Below are 16,637 nucleotides of genomic sequence, written 5' to 3'. Positions count from 1 at the left end.
TTCCTAGATTAAAATGAAAAAAGATCAAAACAGAGTCAGCTTTTTTTCACTTCACTTTTTCTTGTTTCTCGAGAAAAAAAACACAACTGCTGCCTACATTACCCACATTTTTCTCTTGTTATTGGTGTTAATTGCCCATGGTGCTTTGCTCATGGAATAGGACAAGAAAAAGGCAGATAAGGCGTAGTAGTGTTTAAAAAGCACCATACCTTTTCCAAGGCGTACTATAAGGTTTGGATTGATGAATGTGTTTTTTTTCTTTTCTACCTTTTAGTCAGTGACCGACAGCGTGGTATGAACTTTTTTTTTTTACTTGAATGACTTAATTCCGTGTCAATATTCCATTTTTGTTGAGCAACAGGCAGCTGAGAACAGAGGCTGCTATGGCAACATGTCACTGGTGGTGCATTAAGGTGCGTGCAGGACAATTGGATCTAAAAACCTAAAGTGTTCAAAAAAACATTGGAGTTAAATAAAGTCACACAAGCAAACAGTCTGTGCCTGCCTATCCCTGAACTCTAACAACAACAAACAACTGATTAAATTAAAAAGTGTGCATTCAGCCCATAATTGGTTATGGTGTGTGTGTTTGTTATACATAAATAGGAGCATTTTTTTGCCTGTTTGCAGCAGACTACTACTTTTGCTACCTTGAGTTTTGAGTTGGCATTCAGCATGATGTATTTTATAGAGCCCTGGATGTTCTCAGTCCAGCTGGCCAGCCATGTCACAGAGTCGTCGTGTCGAACCTCCTTCCAACGGTGACCAGCAGGCGGCACGGGGATGCGGGCTTCTCTGTCAATTAAAGAAATGTGTGTGTGAGCAGTCACATCATTGGAGTAGAAGCTACATCCCCCTAAAGGGGCGCACGCCTTCGAAGCATAAATGTATGACACCAGCGCCAGAAATGGATTCAACAGTTTAAATCGACGGCTGTGTGATATGAATTAAAGAACAAACATTTCTTTTTCTGAAGTTACCTAAAGCAAAACATTCACATTCACAGTCAAAATCCAAACACCGCACCATCTGCAGCAGTGCACTACCATTGCCTGTGCAGCTGTCAATATGGATATGCATGACTTCATACTAGGAAAAACATTGGCAGCTTTTAAAAATCCTTTGTGCATTGAAGTCTTCCAGCTAGAAGGTCGCATCAGGAGGACGCACTGGGTTTTTAGCAGCAACGGTGATGGGAGTTTTAGTCGATCCTGCTTTTCGTCATACCAACTTTTACGTATGCATCACTACGCTGTCACACCGTGTACAGTTTGAGCCCCTTGCCTCACTCACTTGCTGCAGTTGATGATGACATCCTCTGGTTGGATCCTCTTCTTCAGCATGCCTTGTTTTGGGTGCTCGCCTCTACCCCGGAACAGCCCCGGAGGCTCAATCTTAAAGTTGCCGATGCGTTCTTTGTGGTGGTCCAGCAGACAGTAGCCGTATTCATCCACTACCTTCTGATTGGCCTCTTTCAAAACCTTCAACAGAATCAAGTCATTTGAATTTCATAATTTTGTCCATGCTTACCTTTAGACACGAACAGGAAGAATTAAATGATATGGAAGACATGACGCAGACAAAAACAAAAAGCCGGAACATTACCAGTTTCTCCTCTTTGGTCATGGTTTTCCTGGCCTCCACCTTGGCTTTATGCATGGAATGGATCTCTCCAAAATCACATTTGTCAATATCTTTAATCAGCGACCTCTCCTCATGGGTCATTTCCTAAACATACACAAACACACAAATCTGACACTCAAGTGTGATCCTTCTTGAGTAAATTGTATCTTTATAAAAACATGGATAGCTTTCAGTGATAAAAAGTCAATAGTTTTTGGTAATGGGCATTTTTTACTATTTTAAGGAGTAAATAATAATTATCCAGCCATCTATGTTCCACCACTTATTTAAAAGTTCAATGGAAAGCCTGATGAAACCAACTGACAAAACTTAAATATTGATCGGAAAAAGTGTGCAAAGTTAAACGCTTCTTCTTTGCAGAGTCACAATGTTGAACTAAAGGAAGAAAGAGACAAAGGATCTGCACACAGTGCTGCTGTATTCAATTTTCTAGGAGCTATTAATAGAGTACACAACCTTTGTCTGTCAAATAGCACATTACACATTAATGCATTATAAAATAAAACAAACGGGGCGAGCTCGATCAAAGCAGATTAGTGACCTTACGCTTAATTACTCATCTTTACAGAGGCTGAGCGGACAGAAAACAAAGTGGTATTGTTATGAAAGGCCAGAGTAGAGACCATTTCCTCCTAAGAAAGCATGACACAGCAGTACACTGGAGGGCAGCGGAGTTTCAACTATAATTGTCAACTTTCTAAAGTTATTGCACAAGCGGTCACCCCATCTGAGAGGTCCCGAACAGTGCAGCAATACGGAGGAATTCAGTGGATACTTTATGGTTCATCTTAGAAGTTTCTTGTGCCAAAATGTCATGACAACACAAGTGGCTTTTACAACCTGCACAAAACACACACCTCTCTCCAGAAACACTCTTGACAGAACAGACACGCACTCAGTGTCCGTGTCTAAGGATGACTGACACCCAATTGTGGGCGGGCACTGAGTGCAGTGAAGCGAGGAAGAGTTTTTCCGGCTATAATAACAGTTTAATTGGATTTGTTCATATGCAGGGGAGCTACTTGTATGGATTAGCATATCAATGCCTTCACAGAAATCGTGTTTTCAAGTGCATTGAGCACTAAGCAGCGCAAAATTAATTCTGCATGATATGACTTGGGGCTTGGCACGGTGTTTTCTCTATACATAGGACATCCCGACAGACACCAAGGTACAGATACCAGCCACAGCCCCCCAACTACACTTTACAAGCGTATTTTCTCCAATTTACAAAACAAAGCTGGAATGCAAACAACTAATACTGTACTTGGATGTCATCTGTAGTTTGAGTTCTGACTAAGACAAAGCACTCATGTCAGAAAATGATAGACACCATGAGAGCAGCATCAGTAGAAATGCAGCTGGACAAAAGACACTACGGTTGACATTTAGAAATCTAACAAAACTAGTGTAAAGCACGGGACTCTCTTCTGTTTGGAACTTTAAAAAGGGTTTGTTTTCATGTGAATGTAAAATTCCCTTAATTTATTATTTAAAAGTAATATGGATACACTTCTGAGCTAGAGGTGTCAGCTTCGAAGTAGGTGAGGCTTAACACCAACAAGTAGCAGAATATTTTTGCTAGATATATGTTGTGAATTTTGGACATTTTTACATCTCAGACTGAGATAATTAGTGTTTGAGAGCGAGGGGGGAAGAAGAGTTGGAAGGTTGTGGATTATGACATGCAATTGTTCTGGAAGGTAACAACAATAATTATAATTTCATTGTGAAAGAAGCTTCAAACTTCTGGGCACAGCCGTAGTAGTTACCTATCTACTCCTAACTGCAGCAAGAAAAATGTCAACAAATTAACAAAAATAATGCAAATGGACCTATCTGGCGATTCTTTGGTATTAAACCAAACGAAAAAGGAGAGCCTGCGAATTAAACAATTTGTAAACTGTGCAATTAACAAGTTGGGACTAAAGATGGAAACACCACAAATCTCCGCTTGCATCTTAAAACTCATCATCTAACAGAATATTCAAGTCAGCCACCGACTCCATCGTCAAAGAGCAGCCGGACCAGAAACTCCAGCAATCAACCCTCAACTATAAACATGACAGGCAAGACCGTATGAGGGCAGTTACAACCAGTTGACTGTAGAGGTCAGAAAATGTCTTGTTTCTGAGATGCTACGCGATGCGGACGCGAGCGACTCGATGCAGGAGGTTAGTGTCATTTCAATTCAGTGAGAATCTTTACTGCATTTTGCTGTTGTTTCCTGCCTGTCACACTTGTTTCCCTCCTTACTCTCTCCTCCCCCCTTATCTGTCTCATCAAGGGCCCCCGAGCAGAGAGACGGCCCTCCGCAGTCCGCTGGCTTGTCGCTCTTGCTCCCAATATTAGATTATCTGATTCAATAATGAAAAAGCATGCAATTCAACCGTGATGTTGTTAACCCTGCCGGGAGAACCAAGTGACAGTGGACGAGCTAGAAGTAAGGAAAACTAACTAACTAGCTGATAAGCTAATTCATGCACTGTAAAATGCCATTGGCATTCCCGTCTTAGAGCCTTTATGTAAAATCCTTATTTGTGTCGCACAAAGCACACGTGTAATGCACTGCAGGAGGATGTATCTTCAGTTTTTTTTTTTTTTTTTTTATCTTTGTGTATACTGAGATGGGTCACACTAGGGCTGGGCGGTATGGCCAAAAATTCATATCACGGTATTTTGTAAGATTCTGTCAGTTTCACGGTATATTTATTGTTAAACAAGTAAAAACGCCGTCCATAGCCACAACAACAGCAGGCAGCAAAATTGACTTTTTACAGTTTAAAACTGGGAGTGCAGTAGAGCTACTTACCTGTCAGTGTAACTGGGCTCAGTCATGGTTCACACTTGTTATAAAACTAAAGCGCCGAATTGCATTCTGGGTAGAGTTCGTGCACACAGAAAACAGGAAGAGACCGACCGGAAGACACGCCACACAAACAGCTGTTCACCGCCCAACTTCCCAGCATGCAATTTGGCCGTGTCATTTTGAACCATAAGTGAACCAAGTTACCCTGACAGCTAAGTAGCTCCACTGCGCCCGGTATTAAACTGTTAAAAAAAAAATGTTGCCGCCTGCTGTTCTTGCGGATATGCGCGGCTCGTTGACGGCGCTGCTCGCTGACAGCACCGCTGTCTAGTTATCACCGGTATATGAAAAATTCATACCGTATGGAAATCTGAAACCGGTATACCACACAGCCCTAGGTCACACAGATACTGGTATTGAAAAGATGCAACTTTTTTACATTATAGACTGTTGTAGTGAGATTTATTCTTAACCACTCCCTCAATAAAAAGAGAGTTCAGACTGTCAAGGGTGCTTGTATTAAATCTATCTATCTATCTATCTATCTATCTATCTATCTATCTCTATATATATATATATATATATATATATATATATATATATATATATATATATATATATATATATATATATATATATATATATGGATATTGCAACATATGCATTTCCAGTCATGCATTTGTAGATGTTTGTATCTATGCATGTCTCTCTTGCCTTGTCATTTTGTTTCTTACAGCAATATTGTCAGTAGGCAAATTTCAATAGCCCAACACTATTAGGGGTGATTTTTCATTTTTCTCGCAAAACTGACAATTTATCTAAGACTCCTTCTGGCTTTACCTTCCTCCAATCTTTAAAGTAGTTCTCCCGGAACACCTTCTTGGTGGTGTACTCATGATCCAACATCTGGGCAAAGAAAAACGCCACCTCTTCAGATGCCGGTCTCAGCTTCACCTTCTTACCTGCACACAGACAAACACAAGCTCAAGTTCAACACCACAACACAAAATGGGGCTCTTAATTTGTTTCTTGGCCTCTCAGTCCTAATTTAAACACACACCCTAGGAAGCGCAGATCTAGATTCCACATGCTACACTATAACAGCCACCTCGGCTCCTCTAGAGTCCTGTCAGACTAATGCATAGATGTATAGCGACAAGGACAAAGATCTACATTCAGCCCCAGTACTAAGAGTGAGCTACAAACAAGTACATGCAAGCTCAGGAATTAATAGATCAAACCAACTCCCTGTAGGACACTGTTGTGGCTTGACTGCTTAACAAAGCGAAAGCAAATCACAGTCATCAATCAGTGTTTGACCCAACACACCTTTAGCGTCCTGAACATCCAATTATGCGTGCCTGTACACCTTTATCCATAGTTCTGCTCACTTCGAAGACCTCTTTCGTTGTATTCGCAACTTAGTCCATTGCTCCATTAATAAAGTTTGAGTATGATTTCAAAGCAGTTTCTTTTAAAGGTTACAGTATAATTTGCCGGTTCCATTTTAAAATTTGTACAAAAGGTCAAAGCTCTTTTGACTCGTCGGGGAACACCAATGCAATTCAACACTCCAGACATTTTCCTTAACTTTACACACACCAGACGTTGCTTCAATGCGTTTGCACGGTCAGCTGTCCTGCTGGGGGATGACTACTCTTTGTCATAACTAAGCCGGGCCATCATATACATGACAATAGTTAAATATGGGTAGAAAGCAAACAGTGTCTCCCATAAACCAGTCAGAGTGGTGCACTCGTTTGTTCACACCCAAAGTGATGGAAATAGTTGAGTCAGGATTATTTGTATTTTTTTAAAGAGCTGGAGAGAACATTATATACAAAACTGAATTTGCGCCATCAAAACATACAGGCCGGCTCTCTGGGATGAACCTCCTTCACGCAGCTACTAAAAAACCTTTTTCGTTCCCTTATGGCAGGCGTTGGAGTAAAAAAAAGATCATCTTTACACGTGGAGCATTGCGTTGCGGCCATCGCATTGAAACGGCTGTGGCAGAGGGGTTAACGACAACGCATGCTGTAAGACTTCCCTCAAACTTGCGGCCAATATTTACTTATACTTTCTTTGCTATTATTGTCTATTGAGAGATGAGAACAAAGTCAAACTTGAAGGATTTCCTTTTAATTATAAACAAAAACAGCAGCAAAATCTGCAATAATCACATCAAATAAATTATAGCAATAGCCTCTAAAAGTAATTTGCATATACGTAGGTCTGTAAACAAATGAATACACAAATATAGCTTAGCCTGGGCAAACAAATAAAATAAAATACCTGGCTTTGTTGAGACTGTCTGTCTATCAATCTCCTCTCCTGTGTTTCAGTACCCAGGACAGCACACACAACACACTCTAGACACAACAAATGGTGAGAAGAACTCCGAAACCTTTATGTTGAGGCATCGGGAATAAAATGGGACATACATTATTAAAAAAATTCACATCTTTATCTAAATGTAAATGTGTAGTGCATTGAGCTGTTGTTTGCTATCTATCTTTTTGATTATTTGTCACCATATATTTATTTTTGGGGATCACTACTTCTGTCTGATCAATTTGTTTATTGATCTTAAATCTTGACAGCTTTCCATATGGATTTTTGTATTTACAGCTTTCATTTTATCCGGAATTCATCAAGCATGAGTTAATGTGAAGAAAACCAGAAAAGAAGAATCAAAGCAAACGGCAAAAAGTGATGTTACTATGTCGTGCTTGAAATGCATTAATTTACTTTGAAAGGTCTGAACAGCGCCTGAGAGGTAACAAGCTTAATTAAAATATAGTCATGAGTGCGGAGAAACTCTTTCAGCCCCGTTTGCGTCACCCTTTCTGACACATTCAACATCTCTGCTCAACTGACCATCATAGTAGAAGTGAACGTTGTCTGGCAGAGGCTGGTACTCAGAAGGGAAGTAGGGTCCATTGTGTTCTAGAAACTTCCATTTCACCCCATCTTTATACTTCTCTTCCTCCCACCTGGCAGAAAGCAAGATGGTGAGAAAATGAGGATGCATTTGAGAACGGGAAGATTGCTGCACTCCGGTTTCCCCATGTCGTTTGTGTTTGATTGTGTGTGTGCATGTGTGTGTCCAGGTCAATGCCAGCTATAAATTTTTTTTTAAAAAGGCCAGCATTTCCAAACCATCTCCAGCGACTCTGCTCCTCCTCCTCCTTCTTTTTGATCTTCAACTCTCTTGCCTCCTCAATGTCCCCTTTTGTCCTCTTTGTTTTTTTTGAGACTGGATGCTCTCCTTCCTCTTTCTTTACAGTCTGTCCCGAGAAAAACACTCGAGATGTGAATTCAAACACTCCCATCGTGAACCACATTTCCAGCAAACGTATATTATATAGTGAGAGTAATTTTGATGTTGACAGATTTCCTCGGAGAGACAAAGGGCTTACCTTTTTTGTTTTTTTCTGCCTTTTCCGAGCTTTTCTGTCATTTTCTTCTTCCTGCCCATGTCGCTTATTTTTCTGCTTTGAGCTGCATTTGCCCAGAGGAGAGGCAGAGAATAGTTATAGCGAACACAATATGGGGGAAAAATGTGCAGAAACAAATATTAACACGAGTTACATGAGCTAAAACTGTGTTAACCGTACTCTAATATTAGAAAAAAACCTACACGTAAAATATGTTCTCCTTTCTGGCCAATCCACAGCTAAAGGTGCTGACTTACGTCGGTGAAGCAGCGGAGTGTGAAGGGCCTTCAATGGACTCATCCTTTATTCTTTTCCTTTTCAATCCTTTTTCCTTTGCAGCAAAGTCATCATCCTCTGGCTCCTGTTTCAGCGACTCTCTAGACCACAAAAAGAAGTGGGGATGGTCATTGCCAATATAAAGTTGAGTGAACTTTTCATCTTTAATGCTTGCTTCCCCCCCAAATCAGAGGTCTGCTTTGTAGTCTTTTGAAGGTACAATTATTTTTGGGATGTCGACGCACACAGCACATAGTGGACTGCAGCTTTGTAGTTAAGCTTAGAGCAAAGCAACATTCACCTTCAACCAGAGTTCACAAGAGAGTTTTTTTTACTTCAATAGCATTTTATAAAACCCCCTTTATTTGACCCTATTTTTGGTCCTCTTTTTTTAAATATTTTTGTGCTTGAAAAAAACCTTTCTACAATCTTATTCTGTTTTCTCTTCAAAAATCTGACTTGAACGTTTTTTCTTTTTTTCTTTCTGCTGTCTGCCACACTGCCGGCAACAGAATGAGAACAAAATTACCCTGCCATGCGAAACAGAGAGGGGGAAGAAAAATCCTCAAGCACACAATGACCACAAGAAATCACACATAATTATGGTAATTAAGCAACATTATCGAAACAGTAATGATAATGACAAAATTGCAGCAATTAGAAATTAAAAAAAAATAATTATACAACTGCTAGCTTGGGTTTCCCTGCAGTCAGGAAATACTGGGTATGGAAATTCTCAAATTAAGAAATCAACAAATTAGAGTCCATACTGCTAATAAATGACCGTGTTTGCTTTTCCTTCCCATAACAATTAGTTAAGGGGGAAATGTGGATAATGTAAAGCCTGTAATTGTCAAACTAGCTTACTGAATCCTAATTACAAGAGGCTAAAGTACCAACTACCCTGTCCACACTGTCTGAGCCTAATGCACTCTCTGTACCTCTACAGTACGACCCCTGATGTCTTCTGATTGAGAGTAATGAGTGTCCGACCCACTTCTCTGGTCTCTGACTCATCTGGGTTTTGCAGCAAACGCTGTACGTGTTCGGGTTCAGAATAAACGATGAGACGGGACTTTTGTTCTACCTCCAGAGGAAATATATTGTTGGACGTCAACAGATAAAATTGAAGATAAAAATCTGACTTAATTTGAATTTTTGAAAAAAAGATTTAAAAGAAAAAGACAGAGTCAATACAGTGTTACAGTAGTAGGAAGTGCAGGAGTACATATTAAAATGAATGATGGTATCTGTACATATTCAAAGGTACACAGAAAACTGAACAAGTTGATTGTTGGGGGGGTCAACTTTTCATGCCATCACTGACCACAAGTCTATTTAAATCAAACATACTGTCACTTCCATTTCCCTTGTATTTATCCAGCCAGTCAAGTTCAATTATCATACAAACTCTGAACCTTTTTTCCATGTATATAGTACTATGTTCTTCCAGCAACCGTCTACGGCAGAACATGCACAGCTCTCAAGTGCATGACGACATAATTAGGGATTTTGGTCCAAATCACTGACACAACACAAAAGTCCACTCATGCTAAGAGTTATCGTTGCCAATGGCAAGACATTTTCCATCATGACATCATGCTGACAAACAATAAACAGATCTTTCAATGAAACCGCCCTTTTGTTAACAGGAAGTACGGGAGAACATGCGCCAAATCCAGCTTCACTGACTGAATTGATATCAGCAGATTTTGAATGACACAAGCCCAACTGCCTGCCTGCAGGTGTCAGTGTGTTACAATCCTCTTCATGCTGACAGTCAACGCTCTTAACCGCCGCAGTAGGTTAGCTACTTGAGAGCCAGAGCTTTATTTAATTCACTACAAATTATACATGAGAGAACGCTTAGTCCAATTATGCCCTTGTTCTCCATGAGTTAAGGATGTTCCTGATGCCTAATTTCCCTGACATTTAAACTTACACTAGTTGATTTGGCTAAAAGTACAGCATTCAGAAAATGGTCAAAATGTTGCACAATTAAATTTAAAAAAGGTTAAATATTGTTTGCGAGAGCCATTTGCTCTGGTCGCCTGGTTAGAAATACACCTCACAAACCCGGTATGTGTTGGAATATTTGATGACACGGTAAAGGGGATTGTGGTCTAAGAAGAGTTATGGTTTGGCATAACTTTTACTATTAATTGGTATGGTAGTGTGCAAGTTACCTTCCACTTTCTCCGACAGCTTTTTTTGTTGGTGCAGAAATGCTACAACTTCACCAGATCTAAACAAAGCTCCCGTGTCTTGCCAGCCAGCTACTTGATTTTCCAATTTCTTTAGGTGATAATGTCATGAAATATGACGACAGACATTTAATGCTGCATTCGAAAAACCAAAGCTTCCTGCAACAAAAAGAAAATGGCATTCGACACAGCTCCGTCTGCTGCGAATCCAGTTTAAAGAAGCAGACTGACTGTAGACTCAACCCAGTAGATAATTCGGATTAAGAAGGCTGTGGCAGGTGGGGGCAGCGTGAACGTGGCACACGGCGAGGAGGAAGAAAGTCGGAAGCATCAAAGAACAGAACAGAGCGTAGAGTCGCCGCTGCTGCAGAAGGAGCCGGTGGCTCTTTGCAGCAACAGCTGAAGTATTTCTGGTGCCAACTAGCGTTTAATCAACCAGTCTACTCGACTCATCATGCACATCCCTACTTTAGGGCTATGCTCAATGTTTTTCTTCCACATGCAAGGCTTGTATTTAGGATTTTTCAAATCAAGCTTTGAATTTCTGTCATCAAAGTTGATGACATCACAAAAAAAAAAGAGGAAAACTTTGAACACAATCTTCAATTTAAATAAAGTGATTCATCAGGTACATCTATGTATATATTTCTTAAAATCAACTGTATTTAATCAGTATAACTCGTCATGTTATGCATGCTTCCTGTTTGTGGCCCAGGATGCAGTAGGGGAAACAGTTTTTAGGCCGCAGTGAATTTTATTAATTATTATTATTGTTTATAATGTTTTATTGGAAATGTTTGGATCACATTCCTATGCAGCAACTAGTGGAATCTAACTCAACAGGTAATTTAATACTAATAATGTTAGTCCAATCTTTATCTGCAACATTGCAGAAATTCCAGATTTAGACATCATAAATATACATGTAAAAATGAATTAAAAACAACTGTGCAGCATTCAAATGTTATGAATGATGCGTCAAACTAAGTGTTGAAAAGACCTAGTTTTCTTTTTTGTTTACTTTGCAAACTTAAGTGTGTGTTGTTGCCAAGCTGTTCGGTTCAACTGCTCAATGTGGAGGGGTGTGTGTGTTTTTTGGTATCATGCACCACTGCCCAAAATCCATAAAAAGCTATACAAAAGGAGGGTGGGTCACTGCGTCCATTGACATTTACGGTCTGTGGTTCTAATAGCCTTATGTTTCTTCCCTAACTCTGCTGCGAGCCCTTAAATTTCCTCCTGCATGAAACCCACTCAACTTGCACAGTTGCCACCTGAGCCTTTCAGTTGGGAGGAAAAAAATAAAAAACCCTGAAGGGAAACATTAAAAGCCAGAATTTAGCAAAACAGTTTTTCCAACAGACATCTCCTTTGGAATGTCTCTTGTTATGTTGGGTCGGGTTAAGTCAACATCTGGGAAACAATCCATTAACAACTCTGTAGAATCCCCACTGTGAGACCGATTTGACACAGCAGGTCTTTGGCCAAAGTCTGCCATCCCAGCAAATCCCTGCTGAGCGTCAAACTACTCAAACCATGCATTCTCATTTATTACTTTCCTGGCAAGCCGCCGATATTTGTCTTCCATGCAGATTACGTACATTTTGGGATGGTCTCTGTCCAGGACCCTTCAACATCCAAACACAAGGCTTAATTTCATATCACCTCAGAAAGATTAAAAAAAATAAGATTTCTGGCTCCATGGTAACTTTTCAATAAGTTTGGGTCCGTGTAAACCTTTTCAGAGCAGTATGATATTAAGCCAAACACCAGACCAGGCCGGTATACCCCAACAAAAAGAATACCACACAGTGTCACACTTGAGTCAGCAGCTGCTCCCAAACATTACATAATGAGACTGAGAGAGCCTGTAGAGGCTTGTTTTTCGGCTCACCCATTTTGTTGGTTTCAAATCTAAAATGTTGCCATATTGGCGTAGTTGTAGTTTTCTTTGTGACTTACTCTGCCGTGTCTCGTCTACCCCCCCAAAAAAAACACATGAACTTTCTTGTAAACATACACAACGTGAGCAGTGTGCATCACCTCCAAATTTCATCCTCTTCATGTTGCCTGGCACTAAATTGCAGACACTAGTGGAAATCAAGCCAACTCCACTTGTCAGTTCAAGTGGTATTATGACTTCATCCCTACCTGGGACTGCCGGCTGACTCCAGTGTTTCAGTCTTAGGTGTCTTGACCTGAGGGGAGGAGTTCAACACAGCATATATGTAATGCACTGCACACAGAAGGCCTATGAAACTATGCACATTAACTGTGTTCATGCTTACATAAACATACATATGCACAAAGTCTTTAAAACATCGATAAAATCAAAAGGAGGTCATGGCGTTTCTACTGGCTTCTGGTGAGTACATGTATGCACATCATATTTTGAATCTTGAAACATGTAAAACACGTCATGCAAAGCCCTTTATCTGAGTCTCCCGGTTACAAGCTGGCATAATTAAGATAATAGGAAGATAATAACTTCCATGGGTGAGTGTTGCATATAGTGTTGGTATGCATGTAAATATTTCCTGACAATGATGTGGGACTCCAACAGCATGGAGGAAACCTAGTAGGACAAGCTGTTGCACATACTGCAGCTGTGACAGTCTGGACTGGGGTCAGTGGGTAACTGGGGCTGGAATCTTCACCCTGGTGCTAATTCCAGACAGGACACGAGTTATGGTCAGACTCACATGGCCATCACGATCCTTCCCCTGGTCAAGATGACACTGAATTTCCATTGATATGTTTCTAAATTGGCCTCAGCCTATACATCTGTGCAGATTTTAGCCACATCTAGCCCTGTGCAGTATTGAGAGAAGAGAAGTACATTTGTGGTTTACCTTTTTAAGAGACTTTCCATTTTCAGTTTTCTCTGTAGCATTAGTTGACTTTGCACTGCTCATCAGGCTGAAAATGAGAGAAAAAGAAAGGGATCATTACTGAGTCAGTATTTGTATCACATGAGCAATTAAGAGAACTATTGTGGAATGTTGGAGGAAGCTGCTTTCTCTTTTACACAGACTTTTACATAGTTAATAGTTTGAGCTGCACTTAAAGCTACAGTTGGTAACTTTAATAAAACACTAATTGTCATATTTGCTCAAACTGTCACTATATCTTGACAGTCGTACATGAGACAGATAATCTGTGGGAGAAAAACAGGTTTCCCTGCCTCCTCTCTTACGGCTCCTAATGGTATTTACACAATTCCACCAGGGCCTGATGAAAAACAGCCAATAAGAGCCAAGAACTATCTAACAAAGTGTCAATCATTGCTCGTGAAGCTCGTACCCCCCGATCACACTGTCAAACTAGGCAGCGTTGATCCAATATGAATCCATATTATGTGAGTGCATAGCCTTTTTTCTTGCCACATATGTTTTCAGACACATATTTTAGGGCACTGTTAATAGCTGTAAAATGAGCAATGAGCAGCACTAGTGGTGGGTGGTTTACCGGTTTCGTCACCATTACCAGTGTCACGTTCGGCCATCACATGGATTTTGCAATACTGTCTTCACTTCTTCATGACTGACACACACACACACACACACACACACACACACCCCTTTGTATTTTGAAACTATTTCTTCAAGAGGTTTAAAATGTAAAAGGTTATGTCAGCTTTGTTTTTCTTCAAAGGATATACATTTGTTTAAGTGTAAAATAATTCCAATTTTGTAAGTAAACTTACACCAATAAAAAAAAAAAAAAAAAATGTTATTTTTCTTTCTGAAAATATTTCCCCTGAATTGCCCATAGAGATTGGTAGAATTATGTTTTGAGTACAAATGTTAGGTCATATCGCCCACCAACCAAATGATCATTTTTACAGCTATCCTACATTAACAGAATATTAATTCATATTTGATCAGCACGGACTTGTTTTACAGTTGAATCAGCGATTACCTGTCTCATATACTACTGTTAAGATATAGTGTCAGTTTTAGCAAATTCGGCAAAAGAATATTTTCATTAAAGTTACCAACTGTAGCTTGAAGGTGAGAGCATATCAGCTTTATGTTAGATTCATGTCTGTATCTAATTAGAATCCTTTTAGTAGGACAACATTATAAAATGTCGCTGTCTCAAGAGGATTCTCCTTATACTTCTGAACATTTTTCTTTCAAGTTTGACCTTTCCAACCTCCAGGGCCACATGTAACATGGAATTGAGCAGCAATTATTCACCAGCTATATTCATTTTATTCAGAATTTCCTATTTTGTACATCAGACTATGGCATTTACAACATTTAAAGAAAGAGGCCCTTTCATGCTCAGGAAAATGTGCTCCGCGAGTCTTGTAGCTGATGAGGATCAGTTGAAACGTAATCAGTAATTCAGTCAGTGTGCCATGAAATAACATGAGGCTGGCTGCAAAAGAAAGCTGCCTGCTCTGCTGCCAGCAGCGCTTTCAGGTGTCTATTCATCTCGCTGCTCTCATCAATTACACGAGCCAATGACAGATCACTCCACATTCATTTGTCTGCTCACATGTGCATGGTAATGAACGCATCAAATATCAAGGAAAAATTATTATATTCATATGAAGATGGAGTACCCACTGTACTCAGTGAATGTAATGCACACACTCAATGCCACTGGCCTGCAAGACAACTCAGCCAGTTCTCTTGACAAAAGTGTTATTTCTGCACACACACGCACGCACACACACACACACACACAGAGACACAGATTTATCACCATCGCAGGAATGCGATGTTCATCCAATTTCATATCAACGACGCAAATGGCTAAAGCGCCTCACAAGATCGATGTAAAACACAGCTTGTGTATGTGTGGCCTGATGCTGAACAGATGTTGGTTGTGCTGCCGTCGGGTCATGCGCATAAACTGGAAGCGAGCTGCTTTAACTCGCCAACTGTGACAGGGGTAACTATAATTTTCGAAAATAACTTTTGATGACCTGATAATTAAGTGCCTCTCAGAAAATCGTTTTTTCGATCCATCTTTACTTACTTACTCCCTCCCTCACACACACACACACACACACACACACACACACACACACACACACACTAACGCGACTCACCTGTTCGCGTCTCCCAGGGCACCAGCTCTCTCATAGTCACTCAGCCTTTTCATCTTCGCTACTTTGTGCTTGGCCTTCCCGTCTCCGTCTCTTTTAACGTCCTTCTCTCTTCCCATCTCTCACGTGTTATGCTACCTCTGTAAAGCACAGTTAACGATACATCCAACGCAACAGATAGACCAAAATGACAATGTTAAACATCATAACTGCCCCGGAAAGCGTTGGCTTTTCCTCATTTAGCCAATTAGTTAGCTAGCTAACGTTAGCCAACGCCTGCATAGTAAACTTTAACGTAAACAAATTATCTTTTTATTCCGCGTTTGCGGAACGTCACATGGCTAGCTAGCGAGAAACTAACTTTGCAGTACATAGGTCCCGCGCTCCAATTGTAATGTCGACAAATGCTAAACTATATTGAGTAAAAGTACAAACTTTTTAGGCGGTTCAATTCAGTTGATGGACACAAGGGAAACTCGCCCGATTTTTTTGCTCCTGGGTTGAGCTGAGCGCGCGTCAACTACCGCTGCTTTCCGATTGGTTGAAGAAGTTCCGGCAGTTGAGAGGTGGGCGTCCGCGAGGTGGTGTTGCGTCGTATTCTGTGACACGTCTTACTTTGTGACCTGTCGTTCGATGATGTCTAGCGTTGAAGTCCGTTTCCCCTTGGCGTAAGGTGTCGCAGATATTACGAGCTTGGGGTCTCCCTAACGCTTGACAGTTCTGTGACATCACTGATCTGACAAGGCTTGAACGGATCAGATACAGCATCAGCAGTGTTTGGGCATGAAATAATGTGAATTGGTCTGGTGGTGTGTTATAGGCCTGCCTACATATTAATATGTCAAGTTTTAAAAGGCCTCACAGTCAGTTTAATTTTAAATATAACTTAGTTGGATAAGGCAAAACGTGTATCATTGTTTGTTTTGCCTTGCAGTGGCCTTTTTGCTGTGTGTGTGCGTGCGTGCGTGTGCAAGTCTCAAGTAACATTTGACTTAGTGGCCTCGGTTTGGTTCCTGATTAATCCCCTTCCTCCCTATTTACTCCAGTTATTTGGTTTACATTATGGTTGCACATCCTCTCTTCTACGGCCATTTGAACAGACCAATCTTGTATTTTTACATCCTTTTCTGAAGCACAAATGTACGTTCATCAGCCCCACTACATCCCAGACCCAGAGGAGGAACACTGCAGTATAGGCTCCA

The 16,637-nt window shown here is 40.5% G+C and overlaps 1 protein-coding gene across 1 annotated transcript in view; it reads right to left on the bottom strand.

Annotated features, from left to right (window-relative positions):
* Nucleotides 1–15,554, bottom strand: part of LOC306741440 (DNA topoisomerase I, mitochondrial) — a gene marked incomplete at its 5' end in the record, with an annotated part of 29,191 nt that extends 13,637 nt beyond the window's left edge. Inside the window, 11 exons of the mRNA XM_079223727.1 lie at nucleotides 651–795; nucleotides 1,294–1,481; nucleotides 1,606–1,728; nucleotides 5,294–5,415; nucleotides 7,334–7,449; nucleotides 7,616–7,743; nucleotides 7,876–7,957; nucleotides 8,151–8,270; nucleotides 12,525–12,571; nucleotides 13,226–13,292; nucleotides 15,439–15,554. Of these exons, the coding sequence (XP_079079853.1) occupies nucleotides 651–795; nucleotides 1,294–1,481; nucleotides 1,606–1,728; nucleotides 5,294–5,415; nucleotides 7,334–7,449; nucleotides 7,616–7,743; nucleotides 7,876–7,957; nucleotides 8,151–8,270; nucleotides 12,525–12,571; nucleotides 13,226–13,292; nucleotides 15,439–15,554 (1,254 nt within the window). The remainder of the gene's footprint in view (nucleotides 1–650; nucleotides 796–1,293; nucleotides 1,482–1,605; nucleotides 1,729–5,293; nucleotides 5,416–7,333; nucleotides 7,450–7,615; nucleotides 7,744–7,875; nucleotides 7,958–8,150; nucleotides 8,271–12,524; nucleotides 12,572–13,225; nucleotides 13,293–15,438) is intronic.
* Between the last annotated feature and the right edge of the window lie 1,083 nt (nucleotides 15,555–16,637).

Source organism: Taurulus bubalis, assembly GCF_910589615.1.
Source record: "Taurulus bubalis genome assembly, chromosome: 9".
Classification (NCBI taxonomy): domain Eukaryota; kingdom Metazoa; phylum Chordata; class Actinopteri; order Perciformes; family Cottidae; genus Taurulus; species Taurulus bubalis.
This window is presented reverse-complemented; position numbering and strand designations above follow the sequence as displayed.